This window comes from Aythya marila, assembly GCF_965140915.1.
Source record: "Aythya marila genome assembly, chromosome: 5".
Lineage (NCBI taxonomy): Eukaryota > Metazoa > Chordata > Aves > Anseriformes > Anatidae > Aythya > Aythya marila.
Window position 1 is genome coordinate 43,160,587 of NC_139046.1, and position 24,129 is coordinate 43,184,715.

The 24,129-nt window shown below is 35.7% G+C and overlaps 1 protein-coding gene across 3 annotated transcripts in view; it reads right to left on the reverse strand.

The window, feature by feature from the left end:
• Positions 1-704: 704 nt before the first annotated feature.
• PRKD1 (protein kinase D1) overlaps positions 705-24,129 on the reverse strand; it is a 123,806-nt gene continuing 100,381 nt past the window's right edge. For all 3 annotated transcript variants that reach the window (XM_082760700.1, XM_082760701.1, XM_082760702.1), the window contains 12 exons: positions 23,036-23,240; positions 20,736-20,859; positions 19,870-19,947; positions 18,617-18,896; positions 16,001-16,053; positions 15,332-15,404; positions 14,096-14,202; positions 13,510-13,671; positions 12,023-12,121; positions 10,584-10,851; positions 3,557-3,642; positions 705-1,672 (listed from right to left, as the gene is read on the reverse strand). In XM_082760700.1, coding sequence (XP_082616826.1) covers positions 1,454-1,672; positions 3,557-3,642; positions 10,584-10,851; positions 12,023-12,121; positions 13,510-13,671; positions 14,096-14,202; positions 15,332-15,404; positions 16,001-16,053; positions 18,617-18,896; positions 19,870-19,947; positions 20,736-20,859; positions 23,036-23,240 — 1,754 coding nt within the window. In that variant the 3' untranslated portion in view covers positions 705-1,453. The remainder of the gene's footprint in view (positions 1,673-3,556; positions 3,643-10,583; positions 10,852-12,022; positions 12,122-13,509; positions 13,672-14,095; positions 14,203-15,331; positions 15,405-16,000; positions 16,054-18,616; positions 18,897-19,869; positions 19,948-20,735; positions 20,860-23,035; positions 23,241-24,129) is intronic.

The window sequence follows — 24,129 nt, forward strand, 5'->3', positions numbered from 1 at the left end:
CAAGAAGCTCAACATGAGCCAGAAATGTGTGCTTGAAGCCTAGAAAGCCAACCGTATCCTGGGCTGCATCAAAAGAAGCATGGCCAGTAGGTTGAGAGAGGTGATTGCTCCTCTGCTCCTGTGAGACCCCACCTGGGGCACCCAGCACAAGAAGGACACGAATGTACTAAAACAAGTCCAGAGGAGGGCTATGAGGATGACCTAGAGGACTGGAGCACCTCTCCTGTGAAGACACACTGAGGGAGTTGGGGTTGTTCAGCTAAAAGAAAAGAAGACTGGAGAGACCTTACAGCAGTACCTAAAGGAGGCTTACAGGAAAGCTGGGGAGGGACTCTTTTGTTAGGGAGTGTAGACTAGGAGGAGTAGTGGGTTTAAACTAGAAGAGTGTAGGTTTAGATCAGATATAAGGAAGAAATTCTTTACTATGAGGGTGATGAGGCACTGGAGCAGCTTGCCCAGAGAAGCTGTGGATGCCCCATCCCTGGCGTTGTTCAAGGCCAGGCTGGATGGGGCTTTGGGCAACCTGGTCTGGTGTGAGGTGTCCCTGCCCATGGCAGGGGTAGGGGTGGTGAGTTAGATGAACTTTGAGGTCCCTTCCAACCCAAACAATTCTATGGTTTTATGAATATAACTTATCCCACCTAATTCTGATGCCATTCCAGGGATATTTTAAGCAGGAAGATTACTCCAATGAACCTATTTTAACAAGACTTTTATTGAAAACATACACAAAGTCAACATGTTATTTAGGTTCTGAATGTACATATTAGAGAATATTCATATTAGAGAAGAATATTTGAATATTTTAAGAAAAAGGGAAACACAACTGGCATATACTGCAGTTTACATTACTAAGGCATTTAGGCTTAAGAGCAGGTTGTACCGTGTGTGTGTGTCTATCTATATACACAAACACACAAACACATACACACAAGTTATCTGATTTTAAACTGTACAGTGCTATGCAATTTTTTATTTTTTTTTAAATTTTTATGACACTAATTTTTTTTTATCCAAATAGTAGAAGTTGTTCACAGAACAGCAGTAATGATCTACTCTTCAAGAGTTTGCTTACAATTACAATACTAAAGATGCAAAAAAAAAAAATCTTCATGGGGAAGTTCTCTCTTACCAAATTGAGGCTCAAGTAAGAAAAACACTAGTTTGCAAAGGCACCGTGGAGACAGGTTTTAATACATTAAATACAACATGAATCATTCACAATAACAAGTTTAGTGTTTCTGGGAACTTTTTGTAAATACAACACAGTTGGTCACACGAAAATGTTTCTGTTGATTTGTCTTGGCAACTCAGATGCATCAACAGTGTAACAGCATAACAGCTTTGTTCCCATCTGACAGAAAATAATGGCAGTTCTGCAAGGCAAACGTTAAACCTGACCGTATGTATTTATTAAATCCACAGTGTTTTGACAGATTATAGGGGATGCAACTTAAAGGATGCTGACACGCTCACTGAGGGCTTTCATTTCTGTTTCTTCTAGCTTGGTGTTTTCATTATGGTTAGCACTTGGACTGATAAGGTGTGCTGGATACTGCAATCCATGTTCTCCTGAATACTGTTCCCATCGGGAGTCATCACTTTCATGGGTAATGTAACGTTCCTCCATTTTACATTCAAGTTCCCTTAAATCTAACCAGGTTTGATAGTCCTGAAATAAAGTAATAGTATTTGTTTTAACATTTCTAAAATAAATGGCATTCTCTTCTACTACCAATCGTATACAAAATGCTACTAAGTTGGCAATTTGAGTATCATGCATCCCTATTTCCCCAGAACAGAAAAACCATATAATCAATAAATATGAAATCTGCCTACAGAAATAGGTATCATATTAAGAGCACTGTCTGTTAAATTAATTTTATTAAACTCTGTTATAAGTATAGTATGGAGATATTACAGATTGTTTTGCAGGATGTATGAACAGTCTACAGATTTCTGTGATATGGCATGGGTGGTAAAACAATTCCTTGCACTAATCATAAGACTTACGGGGAAGAAGAAAACATCTTTAAATCAGACTTCTACATCCACATGATCAGTATAAGATAGTCAAGAAAGTTGCTCTATCTCAGTATAATGGTGCAGGATATAAATTCAGCTGGAGCTAGAAAAAATCTGCTTTTCCAAACTTAGGCAAGTAGTGGTGTGCTCATATAAATGCATACATATAAATATCAAAGCTACATTGGAACTCTGTTTTGACAGTCAATGGTAAGGTTGCAAACACATTTGGTTCTCTTTAACATGCTCTGCAACCTCTGATCTGCCCAAAGCATATCTCAAGTTCAATAATTACTTTTCTTATTCCCACCCAAAGCATCCATCTAGCTACAGTAATAAAGCCAATCCTAGCAACACAGCCTAACCTCTGCCCACAACTCTGTACCCAGTTTTATTTTTTTTCTCACCCACTTTGTCATTACTTAAGAGACAACCCTGGTCACCAAACCAAAGCATCAGAAAGCCCACACCCTGTAAATGCACAAAAGACTTCACGCTTCATTTCTTGCATCTTTAGGCCCACTTCTTACACAGATTTCCTCTCAGAAACCATCTCTACCTCTCACTCCCTTGCTCCACTGTTATCTTTCCTTCACCCACAAGCTTGGGCTTTTCTGGAAGGACAACTCATCCATGGTGCTAGAGCTGCTGCTGTACTGCCTTGCCTTGGTTTACCTCCATTCACTATTGCACAAGGAACAAAAGTGAACGTAGAGAGGTGAAGGATGCTGTCCCATCACATGAGACAGCCAGCAGCTGTGCTGCAGGACTTAGCTCAGATCACCTTTCTGGTCCCCAGAGATCCTGACAAATGCATTCTGTAATGGTTGGTAGAGAGAACACAGTCTTGGGGGAAAAGACTAGAGGGTGACAGGAAATCTGCGAGGAAGAATGCAAGCCCAGGAGAAATGTCCCTGGGGAAGGCAGGGGTGTGGTGGGAGGTTGCAGTCCTTTTCCCCCTGTTCCAGCAGGTCACCCTCCACTTTGAGAAACATTGCTCATGTGTAAGGACCCAGGTCTTAGTTCAGATAAAGATTCCTTTGGGACTGTAGACTATGCATCTGATCTGTGCCATGCTTGTGCATGATTAGTTTCCTATGCACATATATGTATCCCTTGGAGGATCCTAGGGGTTGGAGCCTCTTTAAGGTCACTTCCAACCCAAGCCATTATATGATATGATTCTATGATATATTGGGGTAGACCCCAGGCAATTTGATAATGCAAGTTGAATGACTTTATAGACTATCTATCTCTATATATATGTTCTTAGCAGACAAACTAAATACACTTCTTTAGTGTACTTTGAAAACATGAGAGAGTTTAGTAGTGGAATCTCATACTTCAAAAATTAATTAGAATATATACATAAATTGGTAAAGGAATATGAGGTTCTCAGGATCAGAAAACATCTCTGTGTTTGTAGATTTGCTTAGATTCTATTGCACTTAAAGATGAAAATTTTTATATGCTTAAGAGAATAAATACTCAGGAAAAAAAAAAACAAACAACATGGAGTTTGCAGCAATACCTGTAACCATGGATGGCTTAATGTTTTGTCCACACTGTAGCGCTTTCTCATTTTCACTTGCAACAAATTATTTATGAGATCGATAGCTGAAAAGGAATAATATTAGAACATATCAGTTAAAATATATTTTTTATATATAAACAGAGACAGACAGACACGATAGTAGTAAAAAGGGCAATTTTTCCTCCATGCTCCAGATTTTTCAAACTGTATTCAATGTTGATATCCCTGAAAGTAATATTTTACTAAATAGTTGCCTGCTAGCTAGTATATTGTCTACCTCTTTGTGTTCATTTGCAGGCATGTAGCAAAGACTGATGAAACTTCTCAGCTTCTGCTCAAGTGAAAAAAAAAAAAACAAAAAACACCGCATGTAAGTGAGGGCTACAGTATACTTCAGGTTCTACAGCAGTTTACAGTAAACAGGTAGAGGGGTACCTTTACCAGGTAGGCTTTTCTGTGTGTTTCTGCCCCAAGAGGACGGGGTAAACTGTTTATAACTCCTGAGTACCTGACTTGCCATGCTTTTCATTCAGCCAGCGTGGAAGCAACAACTCTGTGTCCCTGACTATAGGTTTCACTACTATATCCAGGAAAATGGAAATTTGCACAACAGTCTGTTGGACATGTGCAGTAAATCTGACAGACAAAGCTATTCTTAGCAATAACTGACTGCCATTAAAGTAGCCCCAGGTCCCTGGTGATGAATATTATCTTGAAAATCAAAGCAATCGTGGGAATAAGATCAAACAAATCTCAGGAATTCTGGCAAAGAAGGCACTGCCAGAGATTCTGAGCCACACTGCTCTTGGAAGCAGATGGTCCTAATTTTGTTTTCTCTGTTGTGGACAAACAGATTTTTAGCTATCATCTCTTTTAGTGTACAATTCATGCTAAATTCTCTAACATGTTTGTTTTGTTCCCTTTCAAAATGTCTGAGAAGCAGATGTGGGATCAGAAAGCCAGTGGTCCAACAGGACCACTACTGATAGATGGCAGCACTCTGAAAACTTACTTGTTTTCCAAAACAACAGGGTTAATCTTTTTCATGGGCAACACCATTGGCAATGGGCAACTGGATTATAACTAAAGTATGAGTGTAGCTTATTTTGCTTATTTCCTTCTCAAATATTTCACCTATTTTGAAAGACAGGCATCTATGGCGTGAACTTCATAAAAGATGTCACGTGGATCTCCCTGGCTGAATTCTTTAGGCCATGTTTTTATTGTTCTTAGTGAAAACATTTCTTAAAATGATTTGAAAATCAGTTGTCATCAAAATGAATGCCAAGATGACTGCTAAGCCTCAAAAATGAGAGAACTAGGCCTTTAAGAGGCATATAACTATGCTTTAAGATACTCCTGGGATTTGCATGACAGTGACAGCCTGGAGAGCTGCCCACTTTTCCTTTTGGATAGAATGAAATAAAACACACCAAAGAATAAAAAGTTATTAACATCACAAGAAGAGGTAGGGTTTCCTCAGAGAAGGGGATAATTAGTTTATGATGTTCTTACAGGTTTGAGTAGCTTATATCAGCTCTCTGTCTAGCATTCTCATGGATTATAGGATAGATGTTCATAACCCTGGACGGGAAAGCAACAGACACTGCTCTGTAGAGGACATCAGTAGCACTTGAAATAGAGGACCAGCTTGATGCAAGCTTCTGCTGCTTTTAGGGACTGGAACCATCAGCTTATCATAATGATCCAGTTTTACTGAATGTAGAGCTTCAGATTTCTTGTTTTCTCTCTTTCCTCAAACAGTGAGACTCAGGAGGTTAACTTGAGCTCCAGCCTCAAAGTTAACACAGTTTACACAGATGATCTGCTTGTTTCACCACTGGAATATTGCTCTCTGTATAAAGTTTCTGATTGTGTGTTTCTGATTCTTCACCTAAAGTTGTTTTCTCCAGGAAAGTTTTGAATTATCACTTGTCCCTTAGTTAGCAATATAAATAAGCACAAATGCAAATGTAAGAATTATGAGAATTTATCTTCCAAACTATCATATATGATTCCATCTCTTTAATACTCTTAAGTTTTCAAATGTAAGTGAAGAATGAGATCAAACATGAGCTTCAACAGCAAAAAGCATTTGCTATTTTTACCAGAAAATCATGCAATCAAAGCAGAGCTCCTTCTCGAGCATAAGAGTGCTAAGTACCAGTTAGGAGTCAACATGCAGCTGCCACATACTGACAGCAAAAGGACAGTGCTGCGTAAAAGAAAGCAGAAGCAATACAGATAGCCAGAGTGATTAAACTGAAGGATTAAAGGATTTTCTGAGGGATCTGGAATAGTCAATTACTGAGAGAATTCTGACTTTAACTGGTGTTAGACAAATTAGAGAGGTTCAGACACTGATATGTGTCACTAGCTATAGGAAATGAGGAAAGATCCTGATTACTTCCTCCTTCAGCTTACAAAAAAAAACATGAGCTGTCCTTATAGCCACCACCTAAAATAACCTGGTCTGGCTACATCACATAAAATGTGCCTACAGTAAGACACATTTTGACTCAATATCAGAATTTGAAAAAAAAAAAAAAAAAGCATATAAATAATAATTTTATGTTTACTTTACAAATTGTACTGCTTAAAAACACTGGATATTAAAATGTATAAGCTGTTAACAATCAGTTTAGACATACAACTCAAATGTGATTCACATGAGTCACTCAGGAGACCAAACTAGGCCATCATAACTTAGGAAAAAAAAAATTCAGTCTAGAAAGAAAAAGTAGTTTTGAAGAAAGTGGGGCAACTGCACTCTATTTTAAAGTACATTTTATGAAATAAAGACTGAATTTAAAAACAAACAAAAAACCAACCAACCAACCAACCAAACAACAGGTTTTAAAATAATCCTTGTCACGCATTTTTAGAATTTTATAGTTTGACAATATTCCTCTGCAAAAACATTGTACAACATTATACACAGTTATTAATAAATGTAGAAGGTTCAGAAAGACCACCTATGGTCTGAACATCTTTTATGGAATCCAGCAGGTATTGTCAAGGAAGTAACTGGTATAAAAGTTCTAAGAGGAAAAAGTTCTAAGAGGTATAGCTTTTCCAAACACCTTTATGGGCTCCTGTTTATTTCCCCTGATTAAGGTAGGGCCACCTGAGGGCTTATCAAGTTTCAGGAGCTGCAGACTTTGCTGAACAGGATAAACCAGCCAGCTGTTCCTCCTAGCTTCCAAACAACATGACTACTCATCATTTAGATAGCTGAACATTCATCAGAATCACAAATGTTTTAAAAAACTGTAATTGTTTTTCAGTTGCATTTTATTGGAAGAACTTACTGAATCAGGAAGTTCTAAACTACTTATGTCAGTTTGTTAGTATAGCAAAAAATTAGTTATAGTAAAGACACAGCAAAAAGGTCTACATGAAGTATTAAGTTAACAAATTACAGTTTTCATAGAAATGATTGTTTTAACTCAATTAGGATGTAACACATACATTAACACAAAAGTTAGCAAAATATCTGAAAAACCCGTCTTACCTGAATTTACTATCCATTTAGTCCTATGATACAGACTTTTGCTTTTCATTTAATTTGTAAGAAACATATCACCTTAAGAGTACTACGAAAAGCAGTGCTAAATTAAAAATTATACTTGATCCAGAATTTTTAAAGTACACACATAATATCAACTACTCGAGCAGCCATCACTTGTGAAAATTTAAGCTGCAGACATTAATATAAAACTTAGGAGTTCCCAGACCCTGTATCCTTCTGAGTATAGCTCTGTTATCACTGGTATAACTTTTTCATACACTTACCCACTGCTTCCCTATTGCTGCTCAATACAGCTTTGTTGACAATGCGCACATGCAGTTATTTTGGCAAAAAATAATCTTCAGCTGGCAAAGCTTATTATTTTCTGTGAAATGGATTCAGCTGTACTATCAAAAGAAGTCCTTGGCAATTACAAGTTGCACCTCCACAACAGAGGTTAAAATACCATTTTATTCTGGCAAACACATGTAAGTATGGCCAAGACCTTAGTTTAAACAGCTAGTTAAACATTTACAGAGGTAGAGACATCTTTGAGCTATAATATGTATGTGACCTCCTTGTACTTAATACTTATTCATGTGATTTTCTCATTAATGCATGAAACAGTTTCTATTCACATATGCTGAAACAAGTCTATGTTGACACAAAGACAGCTGTAGTATTTATTTCTGACTCAAAACAAAAAAAAAAAAGTAAAAGGCACACCATGATCAAATTTAATACATGAAAGAAATTGCATTGTTTCTTCCTAAATCCTTTAATAATACAAAGTAATATGAAGCACCTAACCAGCAGTATGTACCTCACATAGCTTTATCAGGGTAGCAGTAATAGCTGCGTTGGTAGCTGATAAAAACAAACAAAAATAATTCTGAATGCAATGATTTACAAAAAAAAATCCACAGCAGAATGAAACATGCCATGAATAATCTAAAATTTGACATAGCACATTTTGGGCCCATTCAGTTCAAAAGAACAGCCACCACAGAAAAAATACATTAGGTAAAATATATTAACAAGCAGAGGTACAGCATTTTTCAGGGAATTTTGTCCTTAAATCCAATAGCATTTATTTTTTGTAACCTACAGCTAAGTCAAAATAATCTTTTTGAAACAATGCAGATTTGGTGGACAGAAAGTTCAAAGGTGGAAACAACCAGTAACACTGTTGAAAACACACTCCATGTTTGACAGATATGAAATTTACATCTGTAAGTAAGAAATTTGCAAGAAGATTCTTCTGTATATCTAGCAAAATTCCACAGAGAGGTCTGAGCGAAGCTAAAATTCTAACATAGCAGTTCACTGAATTCAGAAATATAAACTGGCTTGTCAATAATTGGAGCCAAAGAGAACAGAAATAGCAGATTGGACAATGGAATGCTGAATGGCTGTGACAAAACCTGTTTTAATACAGAGATTACCACAGAAATTGCCTCTACAGTAATGTCTTCCAATTCTATTTTGACATACAAATACATTCTCAGTTTTCAGGGAGTATTCTTTCAAATGAGAGAAAAAGGTGGGGAAAATGCAGCTGCTTGGTACAGATGGAAATCAGAATTCTCTAAAGAGGATTCTGTGATTGACAGACAGATAGATACAGAGGTAGACAGATAGGTAGACAGACACATTCTCTGAAGAAAAAAAAAAAAGAAAATGAAAAGCAATTGGATTTGGTGAAGTTAGAGAAGGGATTTCATGGATGAGCTTGGGAAATGATGCTCACAAAAGTTTTGAATGGATAAACGGGGAAAAAAATACATTTGTCAGAGGCATAAAAGTTGAAAAGCCATAACTTTTACAGGCTAATTTTAATGGCAGAAAAGGACTAATAAAGCCTGTTCATCCATGATCACTGTCTGTTACAGTTCTGAAGTAAATTGGCACGCACAAATTGGAGTTAATATTAATTCTCTTAGACAGTTGGATGTGGCTTTGAGCAAACCGGTCAAGTGGAAGGCCCCCATGACATTGGGGTTGGAACTAGGTGATTCTTAAGGGTCCCCCTTCCAACCCAAATTATGATTAGCCTAACTCTAAGTTCACTGTATTCTTGATTTATGCCTGTCATTACTGAGACATGTAATATAGTCTCTGTAATAAGTTACCACTTTTAAAATCCAGCTGTAATGTACAATTTATAGAGTCCATTGTTAAAGAGTGTTTGGATCCAGCGCTGCCTTTTGGATGTATGAGAGTAAAGCACCAAGTAATGGAGAATAATATTTACATAAGTTTTACTTATGGTAATCATTTGCCAAATGGCTCCTAGTTTTTCAAATTCTGACAGCATAACATTTCTAAAAAGATCCTTCTCATGTGCATTAAAGATAGTATTAATTTTGTATTTCCTTTATCTTTGACAAGGACGCTCATCTAATCAAATGAAGTTTGAATTTTTTAATGAATAGCAGTGAAGCAAAATTTGGGTTGAAGGCTTCTGTGAGGGATATGGTTGTTCATTATGTGTTAAATTTCTCCTAAATATTTGCACATGCCAATTAAGTAAATAAATAGGACTAATTGCTGAGTCTTCAATGGTTTTAATTCTTACATGTAAGAGTAGCTTAAAAAGCTTTCTTTTAATTTTAAAATAATAATATAACATCATGCAAGAAAACATCTGTGTAGATCCTTCAAGACAAAAAAAAAAAAAGAAAGAAATAGGTTCATCAATGTTTTTTTATGGTAATTAGATACTGAGATATCTAGATAGAATATCTCTAGACAGAGATATTGTTTGAACTCAACTTGTAGTTCTAAAAGTCACTAGTAGTACTTTAGATAGAGGTCTAGATTCCCGTGCTTGTTTCTAGAGTCATCTTTAATAGACTTCATTTACCTTCTTTAAAGATGCTCATAGTAAAATATTAGCTTTTGTTTGTTTGTTTGTTTTTCAGGACCCTGAACAGAAATCTAGTTTCTGAAATCTTATTGGATCAGCTCCCAGCTCTCATCTCCCAGCTTTTTTTTCCCCTCACCCTTGCAGAAAGTCTCTTCTGACATTTCTCACACTGTTTTTGAAATCTCATCTGTTTGGAATTGTTCAGTATCTTCTTTATCTTCTCCACAGAAAGACTCTCAGGTTAGAGCATAAAACTGAATGAAAACCAAATTACTGGTAAAAGTAGAATATGAAAAGGACTGAAGAAGTGCTAGGGCCAAAAGAAGTACAGAAGTAAATAGATGTAACATGAATTCTAACGGCTGAGGTCCTCCACAAGATTCTATAGCAATCAAATCTGTAGGTGGCTATATGCATCCTTCAACACCTGATGAGATCTCACACTACAGGATTATGCAGTCTATACAGGCTCTGCAGGAAATGTCTACAGTTAATACTACAAAACGGAGACATTACATTATGGTACATTACTGAAATTTCAAAAAATAAATGTATCCCTGGTATGTAGAGAGAAAAACAAAATATACAAGCAAAATACTACACTGTTTTAGCATTCAAATAAAACATCCACTGACAATTATTACCTTCATGAGAAATTTCTTTCCATGGATTAGGTGGATACATGAAAGCAGCATTCTGGATTTGGTCATGTATGTCCTCATCTTCATTGAATGGGAAGGTACCACTAAGGCTTACGTAAATAATAACACCCACAGACCACATATCCAGAGATCTGTTATAGCCTTTGTTTCTCAGCACTTCTGGAGCAAGGTAGGCTGGTGTTCCTACAACTGAACGCCTAAAGGATTTCTCCCCAATGATTCGAGCAAAGCCAAAATCACAAAGTTTTACCTGTTTAAAGAAAATTGCTAGAGTAAATAAGGGTTTGTTTTTATTATCAAATACATAGTTGATGTACTATTATCATGGTATAGTTGTAAAATGCATCTCTATTGCATTTTATTTATATATCCTTGCATCTCAAGGATACTTTTTTTTTAAACTTCTCTTTGAGAGGAATCCCGTTATTCCACCACAGTATTAGACTAGATTACCAAGCCATTGTATTCCTTCATGCTGTAAATAAACTGTAGTGAAAGTAATAACACAGAACTGCTTTGAATGAAAGAATTTATATTTTTGAAGGGCCTAACAGCTTAGGTTTCTGGTGAAAGTAGTAATACAAAATAATATCTATTCATTCATAGCATAAAAACACAGCAAGAAGAAAAATGGTTTTACCTGTGACTTTTTCCTGAATCAATAGTTGTCAAAAGTTAGTTCTTGATCTACCACTTTCAGTTTGTTGGGGACCTAGTTATACCCTACCTCTCAGCAAATTTCCTTGTTGGATTTCTTCACTGGGTCAGATTTTGCTGCTTTAAAATTGTTACTTACAGTCTCAATATTGTCCCTTCCTTTCAAATTATTAATATTATTTACAAAATTACAGGGAAATTAGAAAATATGTTCTTTTGACTGTAAGCAGTTGGAAGAGCTTACATATGAATTCTGCAGATTAAAGGCAACAGGAACTGACTGATGTATATACCTCTTAATGAGAAGTACAATAAGTCAGAAAGTATATTTACACCATCTGCAAGCTACCTGGCATTTAAATTCATAACATTAAAGAAGAAGCTGTTGTTCTTCGTGAACCATTCCTTAATTAAAAAAAAAAAAAAAAAAAAAAAAAAAGTCTTTACTGTTTCTGCTTTCAAATTGTCATTTATCTGGACCAGATTAACCAACTAAGTAATTTGTGCTGTAATGGTGAGCAAATTAGAAACAAGTGCGCAAGTTGCCCTATCATACTTGAAAATCTTGTTGAATATTTTAGGTAAATGACAAAAAACAAGGATTTTTAAAAATACCCTTTTTTGGATACTCATATCTACAATTTTATGTAGTTCCTGGAACTGATACAGGCAGGTCAATAACCACTTGTTTGTTCATAAAATAATCATTGCTAGCACTTCCTAATGTGAACAATCTATCTTAACACAGGGCATTTCCTACTTGCCTGTGGAAAAGGATCAGCTGATGCCAATAATACATTTTCTGGTTTGAGGTCACAATGAACGATATTTTTGAAATGAAGATGTCTTAAAGCAACAAGGATCTGTCAAGAAAAAAAAAATCAGAAAGAATTTCAGTTTTAAATGTTGTATATTTATTTGGCTTTACATTGTTCTGACAGTAACAGTGACTAGAGAATTGAGGAATGGTGCAAAAAGAAACAATCCAACAAGACTGTACCTTTTAAAACAATGTCCACAATGTAAGAAGCAAAAATGTCAGCTATTATTTGTTGCACCTCAAGTTTTCTTAATGTTTCACTGTACAGAATACAATTGTTCCTTCTCCAAAGACCTCATATTGAAAACATTTTTAGAAAATGCATTCTAAATATTTGTTTAATCTATTGTGAAATCTTTAACACAGAAACATTTGCAAAGTGACCTTCCAGATCTAAATTATTCACTCAAAAATTTTCACAGAAATATTCTGTGATCCAATTTAAGCATATCTTTGAGGTGATAAAGCATAAAGAGTCTTGCATGTATTTTTATGCCATTACATACATAAGAACATACAAACTGAGTATAACAGCTATACCTCCTGTCCCTATGCAAAGAGAGTACATGTATAACAGATCCTGTTCCTGTGGCTTTAACTCATTCTTTGTGTCTTGTCAGAGGCTGATACTGACTTTCCTACTGTATTAGAGCAGGTAATGGCTAGAGGCTAAAGATAAGGTAAGAAACCAAATTCTAAAGCTGATGGCAGTTTTGCCCATGAAAGCCTGAAAGCTAGAGAACCTACTATGTTCCTCTAATAAACTTCCACTGTAACAGTGGAGTTTCTTTTTCTTGCCTTAACACAAAAAACAGGCTGCTGCTATAACTCCGAGGTGGCTCACTACTCAATTGTGTATCTAAATTTAAACCAGTATGATGGCAGCCAAAGAAACAGTATGATAATATGACAACAGGAAGAACAAAACCACCACCACCAAAACAAAACAAAACAAAAAAAAACCAGATCATATCGTTAACAGAAGTCATACAGGAAACCAGATTCTTTTAATCAGATCCAATCTCAGCATAGAAAAGAGGCACATAAGTGCATATCATGAACTGTAATGGGTACTGGGAAATTCAGAAGGCTCACATTTCCTTCTGCAGGTTTGCTAAATTTCCTTCTTTGACGTTTTGCTATCTGTGTTTTGCAACCCCTTCTTGTGCTTAATCCTTCAAGCATAAGAGAACCTGTAACTTGATGGCTTTCCATCCAGCAGCCAGGCAACTGCACGTTTATCTATTTCTAGGTCCTCTTAATGGTTTACTACAGATCACATAATGTACACAAAGATGTCTGTACCATCTCTGATAATATAATCCAAGCTTTCATAAATCAAAGAGGTAAATTATGTCAAAAGCAAAACATAAGAAACAGTGGTAACAATTGACCTCAAATCTCTTTCTAGGTTTATAATCAATTTCTTACCTGAGTAATTAAAAACTTTGTTATTCTCTCCGGCAATCTGCCATTTTCACTTGATAAGATCATCTCCAGCATATCTCCATGGAGTTTTTCCATAACAACAAACACTCTTTCTGGTGTCTCAAACATGCACTCCAAATTTACAACCCCAGGATGATGAAGATTCTATTAAGGGTAAATACAGCACTTGAACAACATAGATTTCCCAACTTGATTAGAAGGTTTTCTCATTACACAGCCAATCTTCAGACCCTCCTAAACCAGACAACATTTCAGTTTTTCATAACATAAACCACATGCTTCATTTTTAAGCAGCAGGCACGAAATTTCTAGGGATGGTATAAGAGAAGGGATGCACTTAAAATCACTTTAACAAACATACATTATTGTGCTTGGTGCTTTAAACTGCAGAGATAATTCCTAACATAACATTCCCAACACGTTTGGTTTTGAATATTTATGCAGATTAGGCAGTAAAAATACTAATATTTTCTGCAAAAACAGTAGTGATTACCAACTGGAATAATTATATTATCTGGTATTTATAGTAATGTATAGAGTGACTACAGTGAAAATAATAGAAAAATACCTGTAAAATTGCAACCTCATTACGAAGTTGACTTTCCTGTTTGGTTGGAAACCTTAGTTTGTCAATTATTTTAATGGCAACATCTCTTCCTGTTTTGCGATGTTTTCCTGCATTAAAAACAAACAAACAGATCAAAACAAAAACAGAAGGCGTCCATCAATTAATGCGATTAATTCTGAAAAATGTTCCACTTTCACTTGATGGTACCAATGATCACAGCTAAATATCAATTATCACAGAATCACAGAATCACAGAATTTCTAGGTTGGAAGAGACCTCAAGATCATCGAGTCCAACCTCTGACCTAACGCTAACAGTCCCCACTAAACCATATCCCTAAGCTCTACATCTAAACGTCTTTTAAAGACTTCCAGGGATGGTGACTCCACCACTTCCCTGGGCAGCCTGTTCCAATGTCTAACAACCCTTTCGGTAAAGAAGTTCTTCCTAACATCCAACCTTTATGTACAACTATGTCCAAGTAAGTAAATCCCAGTGAAGGTATGCAGTAACTTAAATAAAAGTTTTCTGTTATTTCCCTTTTTTCTTCCCTTTGACTAGTGAATTTTTCTCTTTGTCACCTGACAAAGCTGTTGTAACACCTAAGAAACACATAAGCACATAAGAAAGTCAGCTCTGCCTTTCAACAATATAAATGTAAAGTTATCCTTCTCATATACTTTTTCTTTTTCATATACTTTTACTAAATTCTCTGCAACTGGCAGGTTACAGGCTTAATCCTTCCAGACTAGCAAATAACGAAATAGTTGATCTCCTTCAAGCATGTGAGTGTACATCTCAGGCTTATCAGGCGCCCGTAGAAATTCTTTGGAAAAGAGAAAAAAAGAGAGGAAAAAAAGATAAAAGATAATAATAAAAAAAGAAACAATTCAAACAAACTGGTAAAAAGAAAGAAAAAAAAAATCACAAAATCATGCCAAGAAAAATAGTAGCAAGAAATAATGTTTTCCTTCTTTTGTTATAGTTCTTTAAGAGAACAGGTTTCTGCGCTTCAGGGTTTGTACTACCAGAGCTCTTAATATACACTGATCCTCTACTGGCAGAAAACTTCAAAAAAAAAAAAAAAAGACTGTCAACAATAAATGGTGTTTAATGAACACTACTTAAACACCTGTTAGCTAATTTCTGTTAGAAAGCATTTCAGAGTCCAAATACTTTCATAATTCCAGATTTTTTCTTCCTTTAGCATAACTGTACAACACACCAACACCGTACCTCCATAAACAATTCCAAACTGTCCTGATCCCAACACCTCATCTGGGAAGATTTGGTATACAGTACTGATATCCTGTTCATATAAACATAAGAAACATTAAGCATTGAGATATGGAAACAAAATTTGTATTTGATCTGCTTTTTCTAATGGGAAGCAGCATGCATTTACTACAGTACATTTCAAAACATATTATCTGCTAGAAACATTCACATGAGTTTTCTTAAAAGCAGCAATAACTGCAATTGTAATATCTTCTTTGTACGACAAAGAAGATATTACAATTTTGCGTCATCTCAGCAATGACACAAAAGGTATATTTCTCAAGGCTTGTGATAAGCCTTACTAAATTCAACAGACAGAACTTCCATGAACTAATAACATCTAGTGCTCACTTCTCCTTTAGCTAATTAACATCTTGCAAGGATAAGTAGTTAAATTCTATGTTAAGCTAAACCACACGTATGCAATTCTTGTGTCTCAAGGAAAAGGTGCCACAAAGATGACTTTTCTCAAAAGTTAACAAAGCTAATTGTTTGTTAATTTCTACAGGATAGGTGAAAAAACAGCTGATGGAAACTCCTCTCTAACATACCTCTTTGCAAAACAGATCAATGACTTCACAAGCTTAATCATACCATGTCTAGCACAAGCATTCAGAGAACACTCACCACATTTTCTTGAACTTGGCAGTTTGACACAGAAATACTGATGGAAATATCCCCTGGGGAAGAAAGTAAAATATACTTTAGATTGCTGTGCTTTTAGTTGAAACATGTAATAATAGGAAATGACATTTACATTACATCAATATCTTCTGACAGCTGTAGAAATTGGACCAATTAGGTCAGCTTGTTCATCTACCAGCTAATATAAAATTACACCAACCCACAAATATGTGACTCGAACAGCAGACTTTTGTAGTATATCGTAATGAACAGGATTATACATTTCATTACCCTTTTTTTTTTTTTAATACTAGAATCTCATATTTCGCACTGATTAGCTTACTACTTACTACATTATTCTGTTCTATTTTGGGGCTTTATACCTTATGCAAGTAACACAACAGCAACTAGTGTAAATTGCTTTTATTTAGTGCATTTCAAAGTAATCTTTTATTTCTAGTGTCACCTACAATGTACTTGATGCTATTCAGACTAAGGCCTATACTTAATTGTATTGGTATGTGTACTGTTAAAAGTAATAGACATTTCAACTGGCATAAGAGACATTAAAACAAGTAATGGAAGTAAAAATTTGCACATGTGCTTTAACACAACAAATATCAGATCCAACTTCTAAACATTCAAAGCTTAGGATGTTACCAGAACTTTTTTGAATGGCAAACCCACTGAGAAGCTCAATAAAACTGGAGAATATTTTTACTGCTACTGTACTAAACAAAGACGCCATTTTGGGGAGGGGTTCTTTGGAGCACTGATGCGTCTATCTCCTGTCTCTGCCTAGAATCCCATTCAAGCTGACTTTTCATTTTTTTTGGTCCATACCAAGATTTCAGTGTCTTTGAAACCAGTGTCCTCTTCTATAAAGCCTGTATTACACATAGAAGAAACTTACTAGTACCGATCAGTATCTTTTATGAGTAACTTCTGCTCCTTGTTATTTATCCCCTTGTCATCTCCTTAGGAATATATTGGTTTTGGAAGGGGAAATTTTGGTTTCATGGAGTCTTTTTATTGTTGTTGATTTGTCTTCAAATGTATGTGATACTTTGTACTTACATGAAAAATAACATGGACATGCCCCCCTAAAGGAAACTTGCAAGAAAGCTGGAGAGGGACTCTTTATCAGGGGTTGTAGTGACAGGGTAAGGGGTTATCTTTAAACTAAAATAGGGTAGGTTTAGATTAGATGTAAGGAAGAAATTCTTTACTATGAGGGTGGTGAGGCACTGGAACAGGTTGCCCCATCCCTGGAATTTTTGAAGACCAGGTAGGATGGAGCTTTGAGCAACCTGGTCTAGGGTCAGGTGACCCTGCCCATAGCAGGGGGCCTGGAACTGGTCTTTAAGGTCCCTTCCAACTCAAACCATTCTATGATTCTATGTGTGTTACTCAGAGCAGAAGACAGAACATTGCTACCATTCTTAGTCCCCATGAAAGCTTGTTCTAAAGGTCTCAGGTGACCTTAATTTTTGCACAGAAAAAAAAAAAAAAAGCAGGGAGGGATAACTGCTAACTCAGAAAGAAAATTTTCAAGCTTCCCAAGAGGCAGAGACAGCTGTCAGTCCCAGTCCAGCATTTTAGGTGATTTGTTTAGCTGCACTGGACTCAAACCAGGGGTACACAGCAACTAACCTGACTGAAATGACATCCAGAATTTGACGCTATTTTATGCAGGAACCTAGTCAAGAAAGCATAGGACAGAAATGATGTGAGCTGCTGTGCCTGGAGACAGGTACAATTTGTTGTATTACTGTGTTTCTGAAGGGCTTGTTGTCTTGTTAGTATTTCACGCTGCATTAACAGCATCCAGATGTCAAGTGCTAAAGCAAGTGTATATATACTGTAACAAAAGGTCTAAACCAGCTTGTGTAGACGTATCCAAATTTGCTTTACACTGAGTAGGCTCAGTACAATTAGCAAATCAACCACAGCAGCACATACCTGGTATTGGTGAATTATTTGGTCTGTGCTGCTTTGTTATCTTGTTTGGTTTACATAATCAGTCATCTTCGGTACAGAGTTACCCAAAGGTATGTAAATTGGAGACAAAGATATATTCAGTTCTTTTGGTCCTGGGTTGTTATCCATGCCTTGTTGTGCTTAGAACAGCTGTTCTTCACACAAATTCATTTCATCTCAGCATGGACAATGTTTGTGGCAGTTGTACAGATAAATGTAATGGAAAAGAGGATAACATCTATGCTGCAGTGACCTAAAGAGTGAATTGCTGCTTCTGCAGATAGCTAGAAACATAAATTACAGTCATGATGGGAAACATCTATCCGTTCCTAACTGGAGCTCAGAAAACTTCACACCTCTGCACAAAGAAGCTATCATTCATGTCAGCAACACAAATATGGATGAGACGCCATAGAAATAGAACAACTATTTGCTCACTAGCAAATCTGCACATTGTATGTTAACACAGATGACCTAGTATTACCTGGAAACACATGGATGAGAAATTGTAGCTTTTAAAATAATACACAGACAGCTGATGAGCTGATGAGCTGTGCAATATTTCTGTACAGAAGATTGAGCAATGTAATTTGTTATATGACTGTATTTATCTGAAACAGAGAAAATAAATAAACTTACTGTGTAGGTTGGGTCCCGACCCAGCAGATGCCCCTTTAGGGATGACAGGCATCAGGGCATGCTGTATTGCCATCTCCCACATTCTTGCCACATCTAAGCCAATACCACTGGTGAGAACACTGTTATTCAGTGGAACACTTGAGAGGTTTTCTATGTTTTCTCCAACATAATAGACTATATTTGCTGTGCTTATTTCAAAACAATGAGGATTGGCTCCTTGAGGCAGTAAAGTGAAAGTTTTTGCAGGTTCCAGTGAGAAAATTTCAGACAATGGAATTTCCTAAAATGAAAAAATATATATGTATATTTATTTTCTGTGTAAAGATCATCAACACATAAAACTAAAAAATGACTAATTTATGATATTAGCTATTACTTCTAACCACATGCTTCTTGTGCAAACAAAAAGGCTCTTGTAACCTGAAACTCTTTGAAACAGAGGCCTGTTGCTGGCAAAACACCAAACATTTCTTTCCAAGACCAAACATAACTTCAATTATTTAAACTTCGCAAAGACAGGAGTGAGGTGCCATCAGAAAAGACCACCAATAGAACTCCACTAGAAAATTGAACCCTGCTTCTTTCTATATAAAATATAAAATATTTTAATATCATAAATTTCTAAATAAATTTTTATTTGCAAATAAATCTATTAAGAAAAGCAGAATAAATCTATTCTAACATTAAGACTGCAAATCCACCTTTCACATAGGCATTAACTTAATTGTTTCATCTTGAATAAGACTTAAGGACCTATTTTACTAACATATTTCTCTGAGAGGAAGCCACATGAAAGAAATATTTTGCATTATCAAAAACTACTGCAGTAGCACCTAAGGAGTTTAACTGCCTCAGGTAAAAGTACATGAGCATTAAAATAATCTTTTACAATTTGAATCACAACATTATGCCCAAAGGGCTGAATTAAAATAGTATGTACTACACCTAATTGTTTGGAAAGAATTTCTATAATGAATGACAGAATATCAGATGAGTTTCTTGGCAGAATTTGTCGCTGGCACTGAATTGTCCCTGTATAAAAACCTTACATTTCCATAGCATGTGTTTTATCCGTCATTGTTAGCTGACACCTTTTTGATCTGAGACTTGTTTGTGAAATGCAAAATAGATGTAAGTAATGAAAACAAACATAGTTCGAAGTTATACTGCTAATGTACTTTTAGTATTTATTAATTCAGCAATTCACTCTAATCATTAAACATTAGAAAAGTAGATTGAAAACCATGCCTTACCTTGTAATATTTGCTTCCAGTATCATTTTGAAAAAGTGTAATGCATTTGCTATCCAGTCTCCAGTAGTGCCGCTTCCTCTGCAATGAAAAACAGGGGGAAAATCTTTCTAAAAGTTTTCAAGAAAATTAAAGAAATGCTAATTTCTCAAAAGAATCACTTCCAAAACATTTCATTTATGTCTGAAGGGATGAATTGTAAAGGATAAAGTTTCCTGATTTTTATGATGACTTTAGACTTAAGATTTATAGGTACACCTTTTGTTGTTTTAATAATAATGTAGCTATGTTCAAGTCATCCAAGTTTTGAAAACTTAACATGTCACTTTAATGTCTGAGTTACACTACACACAATTTGCTACAGGTGTGTTTCTAAAATAATTCAACTTTTTTTTTTTATCAGTCATAACACTCTGTCTCACCTTAGAAGGCTACATATTAACACTTTGACTCTTGTTTTAGCATAAAATAACTGTTTTTTAATGATATGTTTATTTTACAAAAGCCTAATTTCACATAACAGTAAGATATCTAGGAGACTGCAGTTGGAAGATAAAGATACTTTCCAGAACCTCTACGGTGTTAAGATCTTGTTCTTTCTTCAGAATGTCTTTACATATGGCCTACATTAATGCAACTGACAGATGCAGATACTTTTTTGTGTTTTAACTGTCTCCTGGTACGATAAAGTGACTGCTTCTTACAAGCATTGCCAGTCCTCAATTATGGGAATTAGGACTTCAGGAATCACAAATACTGTAACAATGCCTTATGTGAGTGACTTTAAATTATCAAAGTATTGTTAGGATCTGATTGAGTACTATCATATAGTATGTAGTGTAAGACAGGCCTTCCTTAACATTTCTTACCAGTGTATCTTTGCTTGTATAGTGAACCATCCAACCCTCCTTCATTACTGTGCTACTTCTCCTTTTTGTGTGCTTCACAGATTGTACCACTCGCATTAATGGAATGTTGTTGCTGGTTGAAGGGCTTAAGAATAAATCAATAAAGGCTTTTTAAAAAGAAGACAATTTTAGACAAAGAGAGAAAAAAATTGTCCAATTCAGAATGAATATATATATATATGATAACCACATTTACCATTATAGTCACTAACAGACATGACAAATTTTTTTGTCATTCCACTATCTCAAGACTACAAAGAAAAAAAACTTGTAATGCCACAATACAAGAAGGCTTACACACACAACACACATAAAATATTCTGAAAGATGAGCTAAGATGATGGGCAAATGACTAGGGCCTCAACTAGGGTGTGGGAGACATAGCTCAAGTCTGTGCTATGCATGATTCAGACCTGCACTTGATCTTGAATATATCATAACCTAAGTAAACATTGTCCATCAGATTACCACCCTGTGATCTTTCTTGGGTTCAAACACAGTGGACTTATGACAGTTTAGAGTAGAAAATGTGTCAGCTGACTAGCTGTGTATACACTGGCAGGGCATAGTAGAGACTCTGGTGGAACCTCTCAGAGAAAGAGGTTTAAGACAACAATGTTGTTGTTGAGGATTAAAGCAAAGTCCCACTGCCCTGCACTTGGGTATGCACCCTGAAAACTTCCAGTGCTCAGCACAGTAACTCAGGAAGGCATGGGAACTTGACAGTATGCCTGATAGTAAAAGCAGATAAATAGTGGAATATCTAGTTGGAGAGGTTTAAGCAGTAGCCAAGCCCATCTTCCCACTTTTCTTGATGTTGGAGTTAACCATTCCAAGAGCAAAATGGATCATCTGCTTCAATCATCTGCTTTAATCCTAAACTTAAATGCTTAGTCATTTCCAGCAGAAATTCAAACTGAGATGCTGCATCCTACATGAAAGCAGAGCACTGAGAGCACATGCAGGCCCTGCTGGCAGAGCCACTGGTGCAACAATTCCAGCAAAAAAAGGGCAGAAACCCCCCAGGAAAAGAATATCTTAGGCTTCCACAACTCATCTGATTGTGAATATTTGCAGATTGACCCCCTTCACTGTAATGAATCCTGGAAATATGAAGCATTTTATGAATCATCAGTTTCCAATCAAAATGCAAAGTGTCCTGTCTTAAAGTTCCATTAAGACTCTAATTAACATACCTTTTTGCCTAAAAATGATCAAATGAAATGCAGTCCCTGTATAACTATTCTTGTCTCTACTCTTGTCTACTTTTTGGCTTTTACAGATCCCTTAAAAATAATCCATGGACATGGAGACTACCCTTACAAATAATTTTTGGAAAGTATTACTGGAAGTACAGGGATGCCCCTCAAGTAAGGAAAACAATGTACCTTGGTCATCAATTTTTTAATTATTTATAATTCAGTATCTATATTTCAGAGAACCTTCAATGTTGTCCATTTAATATAACTTAGACAATTCAAAATTATCTGTAACACTGACTTCAAGAAATAAGCATAGACATATTCAGGTGATTCAATTTGTCTATATACATAGTATCTATGCAGATGAATATGACAGTAGGAATAACAGTTCAATGCTGTTGATAAGGGCTTTAAACTAAATGAGTTTAGCTACGTTAAGTTAAACTTAAGTTCCAGCTTTCCAAACTTTCCTTCTTTCTAAAGATACCTAAAAATGCAAACAATATACTTAGAGTCAATTATAACAGTCACTTATACAAGGTTATTAATTATTTTATTTTATTTAAGTGACCAAGTATTGCACTTCTAGTTGGGGAAAATAAAAACATTTTATTTTTTTCTCTATTGCTCATGTACAAATAAAGTTTCACAACTTAATTTTCACAAGAGAAACAAACACTTGTGTATCACAGAATCATCTAGGTTGGAAGAGACCTCCAAGATCATGACCTCTGACCTAACACTAATAAGTCTTCCCATAAACCATATCACTAAGCTCTAAATCTAACATCTTTTCAGTTACTACTTCAACTCAACAATAATGTTTAAGTTCTTTTTAAAATCCTAACGCATATATTCAGAAAAGTAATGTCATTGTAATTTCAGATCCATCACATATCACTAGCTCTGTCATTGTTGAAGGAGGAAGAACAGGGTCCATTTAGATTTCCCTTTGAGTCCTAGACTCAAATACATATATTAATCCTATAGTCCTATATAGTCCTAGACTCAAATATATATTTATTTATAAATAAATACAGAAGAAGATGGAAGGTTCACCTGATCATCCTGCTAGACTCATCATGATCTGGATCAGGATCCTGCATTTCTCCATTGTCACTATGGCATCCTGTCATTGATATCTCAGAATCATGAGCCATAGATTCTTCCATGTCATCTATAAAACTGCTGTTTCTTTCACTGTCATTGTCGTCACTCCCTTCTTCCATGACCACGTCAGACTCAGCCCCAGGACTAAGGAGATCTGGAATATTATATCTGAAATTAATATCTAAAAACATACAATATTCCAACTGCAACAATCTAACACTTCTCAAGCTTCCAGAAAAATCAGGTTCTCTTCGGAACTCCATTGCCTGGGCCTCTCTCTACTCAGTGTGTACTGGCAAAGCATGGTCTTTAACCAGCAGTTTAGAAAATCGCTGCAGAAAAATGGAAACACATCAAACTGGAGTATTTTCAGAAATACAACTTTTTGTTAAAAACATAAAAAAGTTAAAAAGTCAAAATCATCAGTCCTGTCAGACAGGAAACAAAGCATTATTTTTTCTGGGATGCTTACAGTGTTTCAGGACCCACTCAGTTCAAAGTAAGATGAAATCACATGGAAAACACGAAATGTTTTCACTGACAAACCTTCACCTAATTCTGTGGAGGAAGGTTTCTTGATAGACCATATTGAGGATGCCCCAAAAGAAAAAGAACAGTGAAATGGTTAGCAGAAAAATGTTTTGAACTGATGGTATTTCACTAGAATTGGAAGTGCATGACTAAAACATTTTAGTCTGAACATGTTTAGATATAAGTTACTAATGTGTGACTAAGACACATTAGACTTCATTTCTAGCTGAAACAGTCATCCAGTCATGAATGACACTTTACAGTTCTGGGCTCTCTTTTTGCTAATCCTACAGCATGGTTTTTATCTCTACTTTTAATAAACCCACAGTCAGTTAAAAATAACCTCCCACATTTAGTGTTTAATGTTAATTAATGAGACCATACTTGGAATTTTATTGCTTCAGCTCTTCCTTCACTTACTATTTTGGGGAAGATGCATCACACAGCAGATGGACAGAGTGACAGTTACTTTATTTTATTTATTAAGATGGAAATTAATGTGAACCAAATTT